This window comes from Pogona vitticeps, chromosome 2 (assembly GCF_051106095.1).
Source record: "Pogona vitticeps strain Pit_001003342236 chromosome 2, PviZW2.1, whole genome shotgun sequence".
Classification (NCBI taxonomy): domain Eukaryota; kingdom Metazoa; phylum Chordata; class Lepidosauria; order Squamata; family Agamidae; genus Pogona; species Pogona vitticeps.
The window spans coordinates 54,842,518-54,863,316 of record NC_135784.1 but is presented as its reverse complement, the minus strand read 5'-3'; the positions used below and the strand labels follow the sequence as shown (position 1 = coordinate 54,863,316).

The 20,799-nt window shown below is 40.6% G+C and overlaps 1 protein-coding gene across 3 annotated transcripts in view; it reads right to left on the bottom strand.

Annotated features, from left to right (window-relative positions):
* Positions 1 to 218: 218 nt before the first annotated feature.
* The window catches only part of GRM7 (glutamate metabotropic receptor 7), a 568,639-nt gene continuing 548,058 nt past the window's right edge, over positions 219 to 20,799 (bottom strand). For all 3 annotated transcript variants that reach the window (XM_072989462.2, XM_020791423.3, XM_020791424.3), the window contains one exon: positions 219 to 1,498. Coding sequence is in view for 1 of the 3 variants with exons in the window: in XM_020791424.3 (XP_020647083.3) it covers positions 1,449 to 1,498 (50 nt within the window). In the remaining 2 variants the exon portion in view is untranslated. The remainder of the gene's footprint in view (positions 1,499 to 20,799) is intronic.

Sequence of the window (20,799 nt, the reverse complement as noted above, 5' to 3'; positions counted from 1 at the left end):
GGAGAACAGGGTTCAAATCTTCACCTGGCCATGGAAACTGACTGGGTGAGTGGAACTGGTAAGACCACAACTTAAATATCTCACTTACCTTTAAAGCCCTATTAGGGTTGCTATATGTCGGTTCTGACTTAATGGCACAGAAAATACAACAGTCTACTTGATACACTTCAAGAGAAGAGCTGGGATGTCAACTAAAAAAAAAGCATTGTTCCAATAAATAAAGAAAATTTAACCAAAATCTTTTATTGATACATTCTTGGACAATATCACAGGATTGAGAGTATGGAAAGAGGGGACTTCTGCGGCAAAGATCATTTTCACTAAATTGGCACATAAGCAGCAAGATCAACGAAAGTACTTATTACAAACAGTATAAAACATACATGCTTTTTTTTCCTTAAAATTCTTTTTGTTTTTAATCACACCAGTCAGTCAATAGTGGGGCATCAACAAATTTAAATTAAAAAAAAAAACTTTTTCAAGACATGTAAAAGCCATTTTCTTTCCTCCAAATACCATAAGAATTATTGAAATTATTGCAAAATAGTTAATATACCTTGGTGAAAGGAAACAAAATAGAAACACAAATACAAATATCCAACATAAATCATTAACATGTACGGTAAAATACATTACTAGCATGCATTCCAAATAGCAAGACGACCTCTATAAAAATTCAGCAATCCGTTTTGCTTTCCCTGTGGCCATCAGAAATTTTGAAAGGCAGAGGATGGAGGTGGAGAGAAGGATGAGGACAGAGTGGTGGACTTGCTTGTCAGCACAGTTTTTGGTCTTCAGTTATCTTTTTTTTTTTTCTCCCTTTTGTTTTCATTAAAAAAATAACATATATGAATTGCCATGGTACAGTAATGATCATACAAGTCATGTACATGAATTATTTTAGACCTCAGGGATATTTTTTTTGTAATGTGCTAAAGTTAGAAAGAACAGGGCTTGCATGATGCTGTGCATTCAAAACCAATGGCAAACCTCAGGAACAACATAGATGGCAATATGCAAAAAAGAAAAAGAAAAAAAGAAAAATCCCTCACAAACTGTACAGAAAGTTCGAAAAACTTTCAGTTTGGAAGTACATATAAAGACAAAATAGCCCCTTGAAAGTCGCCATTGCCCATTGCAGTTCACCCAGGAGAAACTGGGTCTAACTCACATGTCGGAGCTCATAGATCGTACCTTCCGTACAAAGAAAAAAGGTCCAGCATCACAGCCTAATGGCAGTGCCAGTGACTTATTAAGCCAAGAATAAGTTAAGGAAATTGTCATAGAGCAGCTATTCAGAATACTTGAATCCTCCAGAAGAACTGCCTGGCCTTTCATCGCTTCTAGCAGTACATATGCTGCAGACCCTGGGACAGGCCAACACGAGGTTAGGTGACAGAATGGATGAAAAATCTCCATCCTCCTGGGACTCCGTCTGATGCAGCGGACTAGATAACCAGGTTGTTATAACTGACGTATTTCTTTTTTGCAGCAGGGCCTGAAAGAAAGTAGGAAAAGAAAAGCAGTCACCAAGACAAGAATCTCTTGGCAAGCAGGCAGTGGCTTCTTACAGTCAATTGTGATTCATCAGCGTTGGATGGAATTTTGGCCCGTGAACATTTTTGGCTAGTCCATCTTGCCACACCTCCCATGTCATTTCCGTCATCATCAATATCCCCCCTCCCTTTTAACAAAATGTTTAAAACCTTTTAAATAAGTTTTTATGTTGATATCAAAATAATTGATATTGCTTGTTTTGATTTCAAGTCTCACATGATCTTTCAACATTTTCTCCTCCAATGTTTATGGTGTACAGAGGTCCCATGGTGCTGTGCACAGCTTTGCACCCCACTTGTATGTGATCAAAGTACAACAGACAGGCTCCTTAAACAGGCGTAATACTGTGTGGAAAAATAGATTTGTGAATTCCTGAAATGGGTTTGGGATTTTTGAACTCCCTATGTAATGCTACAGGCATACAGTTAGAAGTGACTGTCCTTAAGTTCAATGACTTCCACATATGGGAATATAGTTAGAGCCCGAGTAGTCCATTAGCTGCCCCAGTGACAAATCCAGTTTATCCATAATACAACCCAAATAAGATACTCATAAATCACAGCCTTGGAAGCATCAGCCTTGGCAACATCCAAAACTACAATCTTGGAACTGCAGAACTGAAACAACAACAATCTTGGAACTGCAGACCCTGTAAATTATCAAGACAGAAGTGGGGAATCAAATTCTCAACCTCTGCTTTGCAGCCAGACATCTAAACCACTGAGAAGTAACTTACAAGCCTTCTTTGGCTTCTTGTTCTTTTGTTAGAAGTAATTGTACTGCTATTTCAAATCCAACAAATGTCTGATTAGATCAACCTAAGTACCTTCTGGCAGCATAATATAAACCTTCTAGCATATATTAGTTTATGTTTGTATTTGTGTTCATAATTGATTTAATATTCATTAAAATACTTGAATCACATTAAAGCTATTTCACATACATATATTTTGACTTTATGCTATTCACAGATCAAATGCATATAATAATTTACAGAACTTTGCTATTCTGAACCCACCTGCCCTGCTGGTTATGTCTGTTATCTTCTAGTTACATAAGCCACACTGACTTATATACCAGGCTGCACTCATCATTCCAGAACAGAATGTAGAACAAATGAAAATTATCAACATTTTGCAGTTTAGCAAACAATACAATGGCACTCACAGACAAAAACATTGCATGTTCATACTTTGGAACTGCCTTTACTGTGTTATTTAAATATGGAATATAATTTATTCTGCTTACTAGAAATATTTAATATGGGATTTACTTTTAATTCTCCCCTTTAGGATGCTGTATAACTCTATTGACAGCTGGCATTATTTATTTATTTTATTTATTTAAAATATTTTTACCCTGCCTTTCTCCTTAAAAAGAACCCAAAGCACCTTACATTAAAAAGGCATATCAATAAAAAACCAATGAAACAAAATGAAGTCAAAAACATGTGACACCTTAAAGACTAACTATTACTCCATGGCAGCACCAGTGGGGCATTAAAGCCCCCCCCACCCCCATCCTGAAGTTTCTGAAGAATTTCCCAGATCCAAAGGATCTTCAGGGATCCTTGGAAGCTGGTTTGTGTGTGTGTGTGTGTGTGTGTGTCTGTCTGTCTGTCTGTCTGTCTGTCTGTCTGTCTGTCTGTCTGTCTGTCTGTGTGATAGAAACAACCAAGAAATGCTTCCTGTTAATAATATAAGCAGGTTTCATGGCTGTAAATATATGCAAGAGGATTTGGGCCATTGGCTGAAAAGTGATTAAGGATTTGAATACATTTATTCAAACCAATTGACTGAGAATGCGTAGTCAAATGTGTCTCTACAGAGGTGTGCATTTTATTTACTTTTGTGGAGTGCAGAAGACTTTCTATTATTTTCAATGCTTAAGAGAAAAGAGGAAAGCCCAATCTAGGAAAAGTTTCATGCACGCATATTCTAATCTGGATAAGAACAGTTCTTCTGAATGAGTGCTGCAAGTTCCCTCTTCACCAGTGAGGGCTACAATGTACATTACTCATTCAACAAAGCTGAAGCCCTACCAGTCAGCTGTCCAAGAACCAAGAGTAAGGTCTCTTTTAGTTTTCCGACCAAACAGGTAACTAAAAGGATCTCACTTTTTCAGAAAAGACTATAAAATCATAGTCATGGGTGGCCCATCTATTAGCATATATGACTACACCCTTTTTGTAGTTTTAGAAACTTTCCTTATCTATAGGTTAGATGGCAGTGGGAGGAGATAGGATAGGAAATCTTGCATGCTAGTCAAAGCCACTGGACCATAATCTCTGGCCACTCATCACCACACAGGCTGTAGTTAGGACTGGAATGTAAGGCAGCAAAAAAAGTGCAATGCAGGAGTTGTCTTTTTCTATATGGAAGGACTTACACACACTTTGATTTTGATTTTCTTTGACACCCGCTATAACACACATTATTTAACACAACTCCCTGCAGTTTAAAGATGCAGTTTGTTGCACCGTTTGAGAAATACAATTCAAAAGCCTCCCTGGATATAAAAAAAAACAAACACAAAAGTCTTGGGATTCTTTCTGGAAAGTTTAAAAAACTGAAATGACTTTCCCCCTATTTCTTCAGGCAGACTTCATGAAAGAGGGACCTAATCTGCCCCACCAGGTAGCAGGGATGGGGGCCCCAAGCCATGGGACTCGCTGTTGAATCGGACTTAAGTTGCACTGGCGACTCAAATCAGACTCAACTTGAGGTTGTTGTTTTTAAATGACTTGGACTCAACTTGCAACATGGAACCCATCCACCTGTTTCTTATGGAGAGAAAAAAGCTTGGTTTTAATAGGGACTTGGACTTGGGACTTGGTACCAAAAACACAGACTTGGGACTTGGACCCAAAGATTCGCCAATATCCCTGCCAAGTAGCAAAGAAGTAGCAAGGCAGGCCTGTAGGCTGCAACCAGCAAAAGGCTACTGTTATCCCTGGCAGATAGCTGACCAGCTGAGAACAGTTTATAAACCTACAAAGTACGAACAGTTTGATTCAGTTTATTAATAAGATTTGCTGATGCTAATCTAGATACGTTAAAGCAATGCCATTTACAAAGCATAAGAAAGAGTTCCTTTCAACCAGAACTACTGCTTAATGGCTCCACTGAAATAAGGAGTTATTATTATATCAAAAGCAAAGACATGTTCTTTGGCGCAAGTGTGATTCATTCATTGTGTTGGTGTAGGGCCAGCTGCAAGAGGATTATGCCTGTTGCTTGTGGGGGGGGGGAAGCAGGATCAGCTGTAACTTTCTGAGCATCTGCTGCTGCAAACTGCGATAAATCTAATCAGATAAGAGCACCTGGTAAACAAGAGCCTTGAAAGTAATAATACCAGTTGTAGTAGATGTCATCAAATGAGCACAGATGGAACAGGCAAACATGAATTACACACTGGCTTGTGTTTTGGAGCTTTCCAGTGACAAATATGAAACAAGATCTCTCTTTTCTTAGCTCTGATATTTCTTCTACCATTCGCTCCCCCCCCCCTTTTCATCTCTGTACTTGAGGGTGTTGGTTATATCATTCACTTTGTCACTTTAGAGCAACTATACTTGAGCCATTTGAACGTACAGTCTTATTGATGCCTTCATGAATCTCCTCCTCATAAAAAAGCACATACAGCAGGATCACTTAGTTAATTTTTAAATTATTCTGTATTTCCTTTAATTCGAAGTGCAATATTTCAACAGGATAATAATTGTAATTTTCCATAGACTTCAGGATATATTTTCACTGACGCAACACTATTTTGGGACCTCTGATGGACCAAGATATAATATATTTGGAGCACTGCATTCTTGTTAGTAATGTAAGTTGTTGTTCAGTTGTTAAGTCATGTCCGACTCTTCGTGACCCCATGGACCAGACCACGGCAGGCCCTCCTGTCTTCCACTGCCTCCCGGAGTTGGGTCAAATTCATGTTGGTAGCTTCGATGACACTGTCCAACCACCTCGTCCTCTGTTGTCCCCTTCTCCTCTTGCCCTCACACTTTCTCAGCATCAGGGTCTTTTCCAGGGAGTCTTCTCTTCTCAAAGTATTGGAGCCTCAGCTTCAGAATCTGTCCTTCCAGTGTAAGTTAGCATGCTTTTGTTTTCCAGTTGTTCACTGGGAGGTCTCATCCAATCAATTTGCAAATCTGATTTTTCAGACACACCTCTTTGGGGAAACTGTATTGCTCAAGAGAACATGTTTTATCAGCGTTGACTTCCAGACCTTGCAAAGGGGACGTCTCATCTAATTTGTCTCTAAATGCAACATGACTCAAAGCCTATCTAACTCTAACAGTTTGATTGTGAGCTTAGATCTGACTGGAGAGTTCAGCCCGCTGGAAGATGATCAGTCTCTTAAGAAGTATGGCATGAAACTAACCAATGGAGTACTGTTTATGGAGCTCAAGCTCAACAAACAAGCTCAAGTCATGCCACATGGAACTTCTTTCCAAATCTAATTAAATATTTAACAACATGGAAAAATTTAAAACACAATCCTCAAAATTACACAAATTCAATCTCAACTTCTGCTTGCACATTTTGAATGGGAAAAGTTTTTTTTCCACTTTTTTATCAATCAATTTTGCTTCTGCCATAATTTTAAGCTGTGGGGTGTGTGCTAGTCATTGTGTGTGAGTGTACAGGTTGAAAAGTTCAGGTCTCTAGAATCCTTTCCCCCCCAAAAAATGAAGTGTTGCTTTTTTGCTCTCTCATCCATACTATGAGGATAACTTCTTTGGGTTCTGAACTAGGAACACAAAAGGAGCCATCCTGGGTCTGATCATCTGTTAAATATTTGTCCATACAGTGGCCATCTAGTTGCTTATGAGAAGCAGCTACCAAGTTATAAGTATAACTGAACTCATATTTCTCAGCAATGGATATAAAGTAGTACTCTCTCATTGATACTAGAGAGGATATACAGTCATCCTGACTAGAGACTGACCTGACCAATGGCCAGAGATGGCCCTAACAGTCATGAATTTACCTTTTAAAGATGTCCATGCTAGCTGCCCTCACTACATATTAAGGCTCTGAATTCCACTTTTAGGTATGTGAAGAAATGCTTCTTTAGACCTGTTTTTAATTTCCCACCATTTATCTTCTGTGGATGATACTGGCTTCTAGTATTATGAGAGAGGGTGAGACCATGCATAATTTTATAAACAATCATGCTTGCCTCTACATGCTTTTAAAAATTTTTAAATAAATAGTTCTGAATGTAATATTTCCTCATAGAGAAGTTTCTGCAGTCCCTTGATCACTTGGGCTGGTTTTTCTACATCTTTTCCAGTCTTAACAATATTATTTTTGGTGTTCAACCACCCAAATGGTATATTATATTTGCACTGTGGATATGTGAAAAGGCAGTTGAATGCAGAGAGCCACCCATTGCCAACTTATAACTTAGATGAGCATCGGAAACAATGATAGCAATCCATGGCTTATATGCCTTTCCTCATTCTTAACTTCTTTAGTCAACAGACATTTTTTATAATGGCGAATAGGTGGAATGTTCAGTTGTTCTCAGTCATTGCCTGTGGCTAGAGTAAGAGCAGGTGGTATGACTACCAGTGTGTAGACATGGGTACAAGCTGCCCATTTGGTGGTTCATGCTGGTTCATTAATCGTCTGAAAAGGTGTTTGGCACTTCAAAGTCCCATCTCCTCCAGTGTGCAGCTACTCAGAGGCAGAGTCCAGAGGAGGAATGGCACTACCTCTGTGCGGGTGCCCACTGGAGGAGACAGGGCTTTTAAGTACTAAACAACAGTTTGGCTGATAAATGAACCAACGCAAACCACCGAACCAGTGGTTTCTACCCATCTCTCTTTTATTGTTTGGATATCAATAAATGTGACAATGTATCTGTGTGTATGCATATGAAAAAAAATCAGCTATATAATACTGTTTCCAAAACAACTACAATTATAAAACAAACAATGGTTTTTAAAGTACTATATGAATATCATATTAAAACAATTAAACATATATTGAGATTAAAGAACAGGATTAAAAATAATTGTAAAACAATTATATTGTCTTTATTACATGTTTTGTGAGCCGCCCAGATTAGACTATGTCTAAATGGGTGGCATATAAGCTAAATAAATAAATAAATAAATAAATAAATAAATAAATAAATAAATATCTGCAAGTCAATAAGCATTCCTGAGACAGTAAGTCAATTCTAGGTTTCTCTTAACCTCTTTTGTTTTTCTCTTGCGACTGCTGCAAAGGGTATTTGATGCCACTATTTTATGAAGGTAACCTAATTTTATCAATTAATCCAAAGCCAATACTGTAGTAGCCTTTTATATTCTGCTAACTCATTGCTGCTAAGACAAAGGTGGAAAGTATTCTAAATCAACAACACCACATACTGGGAAAGCCTACATTTATTTCTGTATGCTGAATACCACCCATGTTTCAAGGAAAATCTAATTTGTACTTCAATATGTAGTACTTCACACAGTTGTTGACATGGCTTTAAAAAGATTCATTTACAGCTTGTCGTGAACTGAGGTAAATGGAGAAACAGGAGGCTCTGTTATGGAACAACAAGAAAATGGTCTGTGAGATTTGTAGTTAACTTTAGAGTAATTTGATTTCTCATGCATTTGTTTATTTGCCTATTCTACTGCTCCCATACACAGAAAACTAGGCAATTTACAACATCAAGACTGCTTAATGTTGTAGTACTTATTCATTTCACTGAGGCAGTTGTAGGATTCCTCTAATCAGATTGTTTTAAAGTGTGTATTAAATTCAGACATTTTCAAGCTTCTCTGAGGAACTTCAAGCATACCAAGCATACACAGCCGCAAGATGATAAATGTTTTGTTTTTCCGGTTAAATGACCACTGCAATAGAACCCTGTTTAATAATGATGTTTTATAAAGAATGCATTTTATAAATTATGCATAGGCGGCACTGAAGATTAGCAGAAAAACAGGCTACTGCAGAACCTGTAGGAGACTTGGCTCTTCAGAAGCATGCAAAAATAGGAGAAGGTTTTAAACAGTTTTACAGGGTTGCTGCTGGGCTGTGTTGAAATGAAAAGACCAGCAGTCCATATATCCTTCTAACTATCACATAAACACAAAACCCAAGTTGCTTCCCCTCCTTAGCATAGGAGACAGTATTTTAAAAGACAAAACAGTAATCCTGCACTGAGTGAGTGATATGATATTTTTGAGCCCAAGACGATTCCAACTCTGGAATCCTCTTGGGATCAAAAATATCCCAAGGGTAGGATCCTGAGAAAGATAACTCCAGCAGATCTCAATACAGGCTTTATGGGAGATTATGGACTTTGAGTAGCCTGGATCCAAGTCATATAGGACTTCATAGCCAGTCTTTCAAATTGTGCCCCAAAACAGACTAGGAGCCAGTGAAGCTCTTGTAGGAAGGGAACTATATATTCAGAAGGACATTGATGACATTGGAAAGTGTCAGAGAGGTCCAGAAAAAAAAGAGAGTTGTGTTTCCCTGACCTTTCTCGGGCACAAGCCATCCATTAGGTTTGCCAAACTCATTTTATTCTCTGAACTAGACCTAAGCTTGAATTGCTATGGACTAAAACAAAGAGCCTGATTCTATTGTAAGAATAAAGATTTGATTTTCTCTGGCATGAACCAACTCCTTTGGGTACCCGTGGAAAGACAGAATTCCAACAGAAGTGAAATTTGGATTTTACAGAAAAGGGTTTTACAGAGAGATAACAGTAGCTGCAGAAAGGAAGTGACAGAAACCTGTACAGCTCAGATCATGTCATCTCAACAATAGGAAAGAAAAACTTTATCTTTAAAAGACACAAATCACAACAAACTCAAGAAATATGATTGAGAAGTTCCTTTGTTTAGTATAGTTTGACCAGCAACACTGTCCTCCACTCAGCTTAGATCAGGAGTCTCAAACTCAATTTAACTGGGGGCTGCTGGAGGCAGAGTCTGGGTGAGGCTGGGCCCCATCAGATTTTCTGCCAAGTGGAGCAAGAGCCCGAGGAAGCCGCCCAGGAGTTTCCTTAGCCCGGCTGGGGCTCCAAGGAGGCCCTCGTCACCAGACAAAACCCCCTCCGGTTCCTTCTTCACTACAAACACCAGCAGCAGCATGAAGAAGCAGAGAAGGGAGGGAGCGCCGGCGACTGCCTAGCAGGGGGAAGGAGGGCACAACATAAAGCTTTTTAAAAACCCCTCACAGAATCGCCTTGCCAAAGGAGAAAAGTCCCCATTGGTATCCGTGAAATTAAACAGAATGGGGTCGGCCCCCCACAGATGTGCATATGCACGCACGCACACACGCACATGCATACACACACACATGGCAGTCCGGCAACCTTCCTCTGAAGCCCCCCTCAAAAAAGGTACATTCAGCATCAGCCGCTACCCCCACTATGACAGAGGAGCAAACTTTGCGAAGCGAGCCCAGGCAGCCTCCAGAGCCGAAGCGGCTGAAGCAGGACGAAGACAAGGAAGAAGAGGAGGAAGCACCGCCAGGCCCTGAGGTGGCCGCTGGTCAGGCTGGTGCTGGGGGTGCCAAGAGAGAAAGAGAGCCAGAGAGCCGCTTCCCTGGAAGAGGCAGCAGCCGCGGCAGCTGCTGTTGGTGACTTGGAGGCACTCTTTGAAGACTGGCTGGGAGCAAGCTCCGCTCTCAGGCATCGCGCGGCGGCGGCTCGGGCGCTCAGGGAAAAGGGCCAGCAACACGCCTCGCTCGCTGGCTCTCTCCCAAGACAGCACTTCTTGTACCCTCCATTCAGAACTGCAGCCTGCCAGCTGGCAGACAGGCACTTCAGGGGGGCAGGCAAGGCGGGGACCACAAACTATCATCCGGCGGGCTGCAAATGGCCCCCAGGCTGCATGTTTGAGACCCCTGGCTTAGACGGATTGACAGAGACACATATATTGCAGTTATTGGAGACGCTTTCCCAGAACATTGTTACTACAATGTATACAGTGGACTATGGAAAGAAACATGTTCTCACAATACAGGTTGTGCTTAATGTTGCCAGTCTTAGTTGTTATTGTGTCATGTAGAATGTTAAGTTTTGTTTCCCCTGTTTCTCGCTATCTGATTTCTAGACTTGGTGGAGACATCTGTGTCTCTAACCTTGCTCTTTATGAGAAAGCTGTTACTGTTCTCATATCAAACAGGTGGGGGTATTTCTCAAGTCAGCTATTTCTCTAAATAAGGGTTTGTTACATTAGTTTTTCTATAGCATAAAGATTTTTTTAAAGAGAGTATATTTTGAATATAATGAAAAAGAGAAACTGAACTTTTGTCACAATTTCATTACTAATACCCCCCTTTAAATTGATTTTAGCATGTTTTGGGTCAATTTAATTCTGGTGTATACATGAGGTACGCGCAAGCGCATCTTAATTTGACAAGAGATGGGGGGGGTTAGCAGCAGCAATTTTTTTTTACTCCATTGCCTGTTTTTTAATTTTAACATGGATGTGGAATGTATTCCACATATGTGAACATTACTGTGTTATTTTTTAAATTCCTGCTATCTGATATAACGCTATACCAGATAGCAATAACTAAAAAAACATCCAAAAACAGGGACTGCTGGTCAGTGGGCAGGTGGGGCTAGATTGCTCTCTGTTGCGTGTGGTGCTGGGTTTCACATTGCCTCCTGAAAGGAAGAGGCAACAGCAATGGTAATCTCCCACCGCCTCTTTCCCCTGCCTGCAGAGAGGTAAAAGGGCAGAGGCAGAATATGCAATAGTAATTCCCCTTCCCCATCATTCTATAGCTAGAGTTCCTTGAATGAGAGTGAAATGGGAGCTTCTCCTTGCCTTTTCTATTGAAATGCAGAAGTAAATGAAATAACACAGACTGGGAAAGCATCTAAATGTCCCAGTTGAAAAGAAATAGGAGGAGTTTGCAGTGTGTTGTGAGATTGTGCAATAACCATGGTTTCCAGAGCAATGCTGCTAACTTATGGTGGTTGGAGGAGGCTAAACAGACACATGTTGAGTTTTCAGTTAAAACACACACATACAAACACACACACACACACCTGTGGTTTGTGTGGATCAGTTTGTGCCTTGCTGAGGCTGGTGTGGTTTCCTGATCCTCTTCAATTCCTCTCCTCATTCCTTTCCTTGATTTATTCTGACACTTCCCCTCCCCTCTGCTCCTGGGTTGGTTGTGGGCACAAAATTTCTCCAAGGGAACAAACAGAGTGATTCCACATGACCATCACATGACTTTAAATCATTCTAATCAACTTTGATCATATTCCCATGTATGCCTATGTATTTTGGTAATGTAAACAAGTCCAGAGTTTCTCAACAAGTTCCTATCTTATGTTAAAATTCTCTGGTATTTTAGTGGCAGAGTGAGGCAGCATATTAATGCTGCTTTCTTTACTTTGAAGAGAAATGAATAGTCTGGAGATTGGTAGAAATATGAAAAAGAAAGGTACTGCTCATCTAGTAAAGTTCAAGAGGGTAAGTACTGAAGTTGTTACAGAAGCTGACTCCCACATCTTCAGGTCATCACCTGTCTATGCAATGCATATATCATTAAGTTCAATGGGTCTGAAATCCATTCTTTTCTTACCTAGGAGTAAGTCCTAATCATCATCATCATCTTAGAACTGCAGAATTGGAAGGGGCCCTGTGGATTCTTGAGTCCAGCCCCTGTCAAGGAGGCACAGTGGGGAATTGAACTCCCAACCTCTGGCTCCATAGCCAGATTATTAAACCACTAAGCTATCCAACAGTTCTTTATTGGGGATTAATTCTATGTAAACTCATATAGTATTGCCTAATATTTCCAGCTGCAATTCCTTTTCTCCCCTCTGTGAAAAAAAATATTTTTTTTTGCATTCCAATTTTAAAAGCTGGTTAAAAATGAACTCTGTTCTGTATCAACTCAGAATTATGAAGCAGATGCCATGCTTTCAAGGACAATCAGTCAATGTTGAAGGAAGAAGTAGAAAATATAATAGAGTTGGCTTTTGCTTGGAAACACTCAATCTTGTGAATGCAAGGATCAGTTAAGCATATAAGTGGATTTTGGTGTTATCTCCACAGAGGCATTTCAAATCAGTTGTGACCCATTAAAAACGACATGGTTGCAAATGTACAAGGGGTGAACCAAAGGGAAGGTCTAGAGTATAAACAGAGGAGTGGTAACAGCAGCCTAAAATGATGTTGTGTTGCCTACTGTTTACCACAGTTCTGCCACGCTGGACTGTGCACAACAACTGCAAGTGAAGAGGCAACATCGCTTGTGATATGATACCCAAAAGGAAGAGCAGACCATACATGTTTCTGAAAAGCAAACTCAGTCAGCTAAAACTATTGTCGGCATCCATACTCTGAATTGTCTCTGAATTACCAGTCAGGAAGCCAGGTGTCAGTTTGCCAGCATTTAGTGGTTTTTGAGGTGAATTTCTGGTAGAGGACATAATTAATAGGTTTGGGTTGCAGTGTCACTAATGTGAGGATAACATGGATCACAACCTCTGTTTTTCACCTGCTATTACTTCAGAAGCTGTAGAGGCCCTGAAGAACTGTTGATATTGTATGCAATATAGGTCTTTGTTATAAGCTGCCTGAGAATGACTGCAGAGGAGAAAGGCTTAGAAAAATATTATACAGACAAACAAATACCCATGAACTGTAGACTGTGGCAAGCAAACTGCCCAGTGCTTAGCGCAGAGCCATGCGCTCAAGAACAGCAGATGGAGCACAATTGCAAAACATACCACATACAATTCCACAAAGGAAAATTATAATTTGGCAGAAGGATCTATCTCTGTACAACTCTGGAAGGCAGTGCCACTGTGTACCTCAGCCACAGCAAGTACCAGAGAGCAGTGAATTTATTAGAAAGCTTAGCTCATTGTATTTTCCAAATACACTTGCAGTGAGTAGCAAGTTATAAAGGCCTTCAGTTCCCAATGGGCTTTAGATGATCAGAGAGTGTTAAGAACTGCAGCAGGAATTTGGAACATACTTAGCATGTATGAAGGAGGGCCATACATAGTATAATTCTGCCCTTAATGCAGAATGTCCCTGAAATGAGAGTCACTGTTCATTCTTGGAGACTTTAATGCTAGAGTTGGTGCTGATCACAATTCTTGGCCCACTTGTCTAGGCCGTTTTGGCATTGGAAAGATGAACGAAAATGGCCAACGCTTACTGGAGTTTTGTTGTTACTATGGTCTCTGTGTCAGCAACACATTCTTTAATACGAAGCTGCAACACAGAGTTTCCTGGAGACATCCAAGATCCAAGCATTGGCATCAGCTCGATTTGATCCTCACTAGACGTTCTAGCCTTCCTAGTGTTACGATCACACGCAGCTACCAGAGTGCTGACTGCGATACTGATCACTCCCTGGTGTGTAGTAGAGTAAAACTGCGAACAAAGAAATTGTATCACATGAAAAAGGAAGGAAGACCACGTATTGACATCAACAAGACTCGCGATCAAAGAAAAGTGAAGGAATTTGCCCAAGCACTCGAGGAAACCCTTCCAGGTCCAGCTAATGTAAATGCACCTGAACGATGGGAACACTTCAAGAACACTGTCTACAACACCGCCTTGTCCACCTTCGGCAAGAAGACCAGAAAGATGGCTGACTGGTTCGAAGCCCATTCGGAGGAGTTAATGCCAGCCATTGAGGATAAGAGAAGAGCTCTAGCAGCATACAAAGCCTGTCCTAGCGAGTACAACCTGCAAGCTCTTCGAGCCGCTCGTAGCCAAGTCCAACAGGCTGCCAGGAGATGCTCCAATGACTACTGGCTTCAGCTTTGCTCTCAGATACAGATAGCAGCGGACACAGGTAACATCAAAGGAATGTATGATGGTATCAAGCAGGCTTTAGGTCCATTACAGAAGAAATCTGCTCCCTTGAAGTCTACTACAGGTGTGATCATCCAGGACCGAGCACAGCAGATGGAACGCTGGGTGCAGCACTACTCCGAGCTATATTCCAGAAAGAATGTAGTAACCGAAGAAGCATTAAATAACATTGAGTGCCTGCCTGTCTTGGAAGAGCTGGACAGCGAACCAACCCTAGCAGAAATAAATGCGGCCTTGGATTCCCTCACCTCTGGCAAGGCACCTGGAAGGGACAACATCCCTGTTGAAGTGCTGAAATGCGGTAAGGAGATCATCATCACCGAACTGTATGAAATCTTTTGTCTCTGCTGGAGGGAAGGTGGAGTACCACAGGACATGAAGGATGCAAACATTGTCACGTTGTACAAGAACAAAGGTGACAGGGGTGACTGCAATAACTACCGTGGTATCACTCTTCTTAGCGTTGTAGGGAAGCTGCTCGCCCGTGTTGTGCTGAAGAGGCTCCAGGTGCTTGCAGACAGAGTCTATCCGGAATCACAGTGTGGATTTCGAGCAAATAGATCCACCACTGACATGGTATTCTCCCTCCGACAGTTGCAGGAGAAATGCAGGGAACAACAACAGCCGCTCTTAGTGGCCTTCATAGACCTTACAAAAGCATTTGACTTGGTTAGCAGGGATGGCCTTTTCAAAATACTTCCCAAGATTGGATGTCCACCTCGTCTCCTTAACATCATCAGGTCCTTCCACGATGGAATGAAAGGCACTGTAGTTTTTGACGGCTCAACATCAGATCCCTTTGACATCCGAAGCGGAGTGAAACAGGGCTGTGTCCTCGCACCAACCCTTTTTGGGATCTTTTTTGCTGTCATGCTGAAGCATGCCTTTGGAACTGCAACAGAAGGTGTCTATCTCCGGACTAGATCAGATGGAAAGCTCTTTAATCTCTCTAGATTGAGAGCAAAGACCAAAGTCCAGCTGAAATGCATGAGGGACTTCCTCTTTGCAGACGATGCAGCCATTGTTGCCCACTCTGCTGAAGACCTCCAACAACTCATGAACCGTTTCAGCAAGGCCTGCCAAGACTTTGGACTAACAATCAGCCTGAAAAAGACACAAGTCATGGGCCAGGGTGTGGACTCACCTCCCTCTATTACCATCTCCACACAAGAACTGGAGGTTGTTCATGACTTTGTGTACCTCGGCTCAACCATCTCTGACACCCTCTCTCTAGATGTCGAGCTAGATAAACGCATTGGGAAAGCAGCCACCATGTTCTCTAGACTCACAAAGAGAGTGTGGCTCAATAAGAAACTGACAACACATACCAAGATCCAGGTCTATAGAGCCTGTGTCCTGAGCACACTCCTGTACTGCAGCGAGTCCTGGACCCTTTGTGCCCGGCAGGAGAGGAAGCTGAACACCTTCCATATGCGTTGCCTACGACGGATTTTTGGTATCACCTGGCAGGACAGAGTTCCAAATAGAGTAGTCCTAGAACGAGCTGGAATTTTCAGCATGCATACATTACTGAAACAGCGACGTCTACGCTGGCTTGGGCACGTTGTGAGAATGGCTGATGGTCGGATTCCAAAGGATCTCCTATATGGAGAATTAGTGCAGGGAAATCGCCCCAGAGGGAGACCACAGCTGCGATACAAGGATATCTGCAAGCGGGATCTGAAGGCCTTAGGAATAGACCTCAACAGATGGGAAACTCTGACATCTGATCGTTCAGCCTGGAGGCAGGCAGTGCATCACGGCCTCTCCCAATTTGAAGAGACCCTTGTCCAGCAGGCTGAGGCAAAGAGGAAGTCACAAAGGAAGCAAAACCAGGGAGCTGGACAGGGGACAGATTGGATTTGTCTCCGGTGTGGAAGGGATTGTCACTCTCGAATTGGCCTCCTCAGCCACACTAGACGCTGTTCCAAGTCCTCCATACAGAGCATGATACCATAGTCTTTCGAGACTGAAGGATGCCTACAAAAATGCAGTTTGCTACAAATTAAAGTGAATGTGAAATAGTAACAACCAAAAAGCACAGAAATGGATAACCAAGTGATCCAACTGTATATATTTCATATATATTTCATTAAGGAAGAAATGCATGCAGTAAAGTTATAGAGATGTTAAGCAAACTTGAGTTACCAAGCAGCCACTTAAAACAGAAATATGAATGAAAAAAGAAGTGGATGACAGAAGACGTCATAGACTAAGTAGAAGAGAAATGAAAGTGGAAAAATAAGTAAATAAGGAACATCCTAAACAAAGTGAGGGAAGCTATATAAAATGGTGACCCATATACATAAATAGAAGACTCATGGCTTCTTTAATTACTTAAAAGGTGAAGAACCTGGCAAGCATATACAAAAAAAATGGCAACACACAATACTCATGGATAGAAAAACACTCTCTGCTGTTTAAAGTCAAGGGTAAAATCATTTGGCATTGTTGCATCAAAAAGTAGATTGAGGATAACAGATCAACAGAAGTTACTGGAGTATGTTGTTGTAGTTTAGTCATTAAGGCATGTCTGACTCTTCGTGACCCCATGGACCAGAGCACGCCAGGCCCTCCTGTCTTGTGGATTGTGTTTAGTCAGAAGTTTCTTTGAATTACACCAGCCCCTTCGCCACAACAAGGCAGCAATATACTGGAGTATATGTCAATAATAATAACTGTGTATTTTCAAATCAGCCCCAACTTATGGGCTTTTGGAAACCTTTTCCATGGTTTTCTAAGTAAAGTGTAGTGTAATTCCTCTGGGACTATGTAGCTTGACCAAGGTTAAGCAGACTGTCACTTTTTCAGGGAGCCACAATGGAGAATAATCTCCCGTAACATCTTTGGGCTGTCCAGCCAGTACTCAAGATATACAGAAATGCAAGATGCAATACGGCTTTTTAAAAAGCCTTTAGATTTTAAGTTTCTGCAGAAATACTGAAGAAATATTGAAGTGGTTCCTGACCTTACATCACCCAGATGTTCTTGGGTTGCAGTACCCAGAACACCACTAGCTGTACTGGCTGTGTGTATATATACAGATATACTCTCTCTCTCTCTCTCTCTCTCTCTCTCTCTCTCTCTCCATATATAAAACCTGATGCTGTAACATTAATGGATCAACATACTTGCTTTGACTACACAAAAGCCTTTGACAAACTCCAGTACAGTAAGTTAACAGAGTTCTTAATAAACAAACGTGTGATTCAAGAGATATTACTATAATGAGTAGTCTGTATTAATGAAAATAAACTGAAAGTTAAAGAGCAGAGGACAGAGAAAATAGATATATGAAAAGGAACATGACAAGGATATATATTTTCACACAGCAAAGATGTACTCCAAGCACATTCTTTAGAGGAGCACTTGCTGATTCAAAAACAACCCAATATCACAGTCAATGTAATGGTCATCAACACATTCGACATGAAGATGCTACATTATTAGCAGCTGCCAATTTATATCGAATCCAGACTTTTACGTAATAAAGCCACAGTGAAGCAAGCTAGCCGAATGAATATGGCACAAAAATGAATATTGAGGAAACCAAGTTCATGGTAGTAAAAATCCTTTTCCTTCCTTTCTGAGTATTGCATATTTTAATATTATGGACATATATGAAATATAAGCAATATTGGTAAAGGTCAAACAAATTTAAACTGTTCAAAAGGTTAGCCTGTTTTTGACCAGAAGCAGACTAATTCATTAGTCTTATCTCAGCCATTTGCTAGATCTTCTTTTGTATACATGGTGGGGCATAATTTGCATGGCGATAAATTATGCATTGATTTAACTTCTCCACATTCACAAAAAAAAATCTTGTACAGTATCCAAGGGGAATGCCAGTCAAATAACAGAGTAAATCCTGCCTGTTCTGGCATTTTAGGGGCTAGATAATTTAATATCATTTGTTCAAACATGTTGTATAAGTGGCATAGTAGGGAGTTTGGCCTGTTGCTTTTGGGATCTGATGGCTCTGTTTCAGTACAGTGATTATTTTCTTGTTCTGCCATATGTTTGGAATTTGTTTGCTTGTCCAGCAGCTATTAAAGAATTTGAAGAGCCATTCCTTTGTGTTCTGCCCCAAATGATTAATTTGCTTGATTTAAATATCATTGAGTCCTTTTGCTTGGCCATTCCTATTTCTTCTTAAAGTTTCATCTAGTTCTATCAATATTAAGGAGGCAGAACATTCACTGGATTCGCTCTGAATATCCTTGCGGTGTTTTATTTGCATTATGTGTTGTTTAGTCTTCCCTGCCAGGCAGTTGGTATACTATTTAGTTGTGTCTTGCCTTTTTCCAAGCTGGGTGGGCAATAAAGATTCTCTTGAATTCTGATTCTTTCTTCTAATGTATGATTCTTTGTGTTGAGACACTGAAACAAATTGGCCCAAATCCTGTTGTTTAGCATAAGGTAAATGGTAATTCACACCCTGAGCATCACAATGGGGACACTTTGTTTATCAAACTAAAATGGATCGAAGGTTACACTAAAGAACAAGATATCAGCTACTGTGACAACTATCTGGGAGAAAATTTCTAGAGCAGAATGAGAAACCAACTCAGGAGCAAGCAAACAAATGAGAAAAAGACTTGTCAAAATAGCCACGCATTATCAACATCAAAGCGTTAAAAAAAAAAGCACACACTTGCTGCTATATGCCAGTGATTTTGATTTTTGTGCATCCTTTAAAAAGAAATATATATATATATATATGTTGGAGTTTTTGCTGCCATATCAGAAGCTCTCTTATTCTCACCTTTTTCTATATTCTGTTTCTATATTCACCATGTCTGCTATTGCATAATCTGTAACTATATATCCAGATTGCATGGGCACTCAAGCAGATTATACAGAAAAACGATATGAGTCTTTGACCCATGAGACTAGTAATTGACTGCCATATAAATAAAACAATGCCAGAAATAAAAGTATTATAGATTTTGAACAGAACTGTTTGCTGTATGTAACTCTTAAAATTCCCAGAAGGTTGTAATAAGGCCTAATTGTCAAAAGTAAACATTCCGTTTTAAACAAAGCATCATTTCCCACATTTATGAATGTAATAGAAATAGCTGACAGCCAATTATCATATTTTCAAATCTCGTTTGCCACGGTAAATTGCTTGTTGTGTATTTTAAATACAATGGATGTGGATGCCTTAACTAAATACAAAATAAAGCTACTACTGCCCCAGAAGCCAGGAAGCCTTATCAAGTAACCACAAAGCAGCCAAGATGTGCTTGATGAGACAAGGAAGGAGGCTCCCTGAAAAAGCTGAGGACATTGAACATATTTGTGAATCCCTGGGTAATGATAACACCCTTGTCAGCTAATCTTTCTACTCTGGAAGCATCGCTGGATTGCTTCTGACATGAGGAAAGAGTAGTAGTGCTGAACTTAGCCAAGGCAAGGTCATACAAATGATCTGAGGAAACATACTGTTGTCAACACCCTTAATTTTATTCACTAGCTCAGTCAGGTATCCATCAAGAAACTAACATGTAATTGTGTCCTGTTTATGTTTTTGTGGAGTTCTGCCCTTTAGCAGATGTGCACATACTCGAAAACCAGTGTGAACAAGACACAGAGCAATAATTATATTAAGATAAATTGCCTGTACCAGAATTAGAGCCCCAGCATATTCATCAGTAGTTCAGCGATTCAGGTAGCTGCCTGTGGAGCCAGAGGTTGGAAGTTTGATTACCCACTGCATCTCTTGGGAGAAGAGCCAGCCTTTGTAGACTTGGGCAACCTGCACAGTCCCAGATTGCCCACTACGATAATGGCAAACCACTTCTGAGTACTGTCTGCCTAGAAAACCCTGGAAACAATCATCTTAAGATGGAGTCAACCTGAAGACATGCAATTATTACTATATTCGCCAGGAGGATTCTGCTCACATCTCTCGGTGTAGCTCGGCTGTACATCACAATTGGCCAAACCATAATCTGATCATGTATCCCATGGGACCAGAAAAATACAGTAACTAAATGAGACCCAAGTGATGACTACAGGGTTGCCTATCAAAATAACTTGCAAGAGGCTATCCTTAAAAGCTTCTTGAAACATTAGAGTCTTCAATTCCTGCATGTGGAGGGTGACAAGTCTGAAGAAGGAGAATTCAAGCTCAGAGAAGGATTAAACGGAGGGCAAACTTTGTAGCAAAATAATTATTCTTGAAACAGCAACAGTGATATAACAGGCCAAATCCAATTGCTGATGCTATTTGGAATAGAGCCACTGAATCATTATGTCAACTCTAATGGGCCTCCTACTGATTCAATGGGCTATTCTACTTGGGACTACTAGACTTAGGTCAATAAGCCTATCAAAGATCACTGGATTTAGATCAATAAGCCTATCAAAGATCACCCAAAATGTCTGTAATCTCTGAG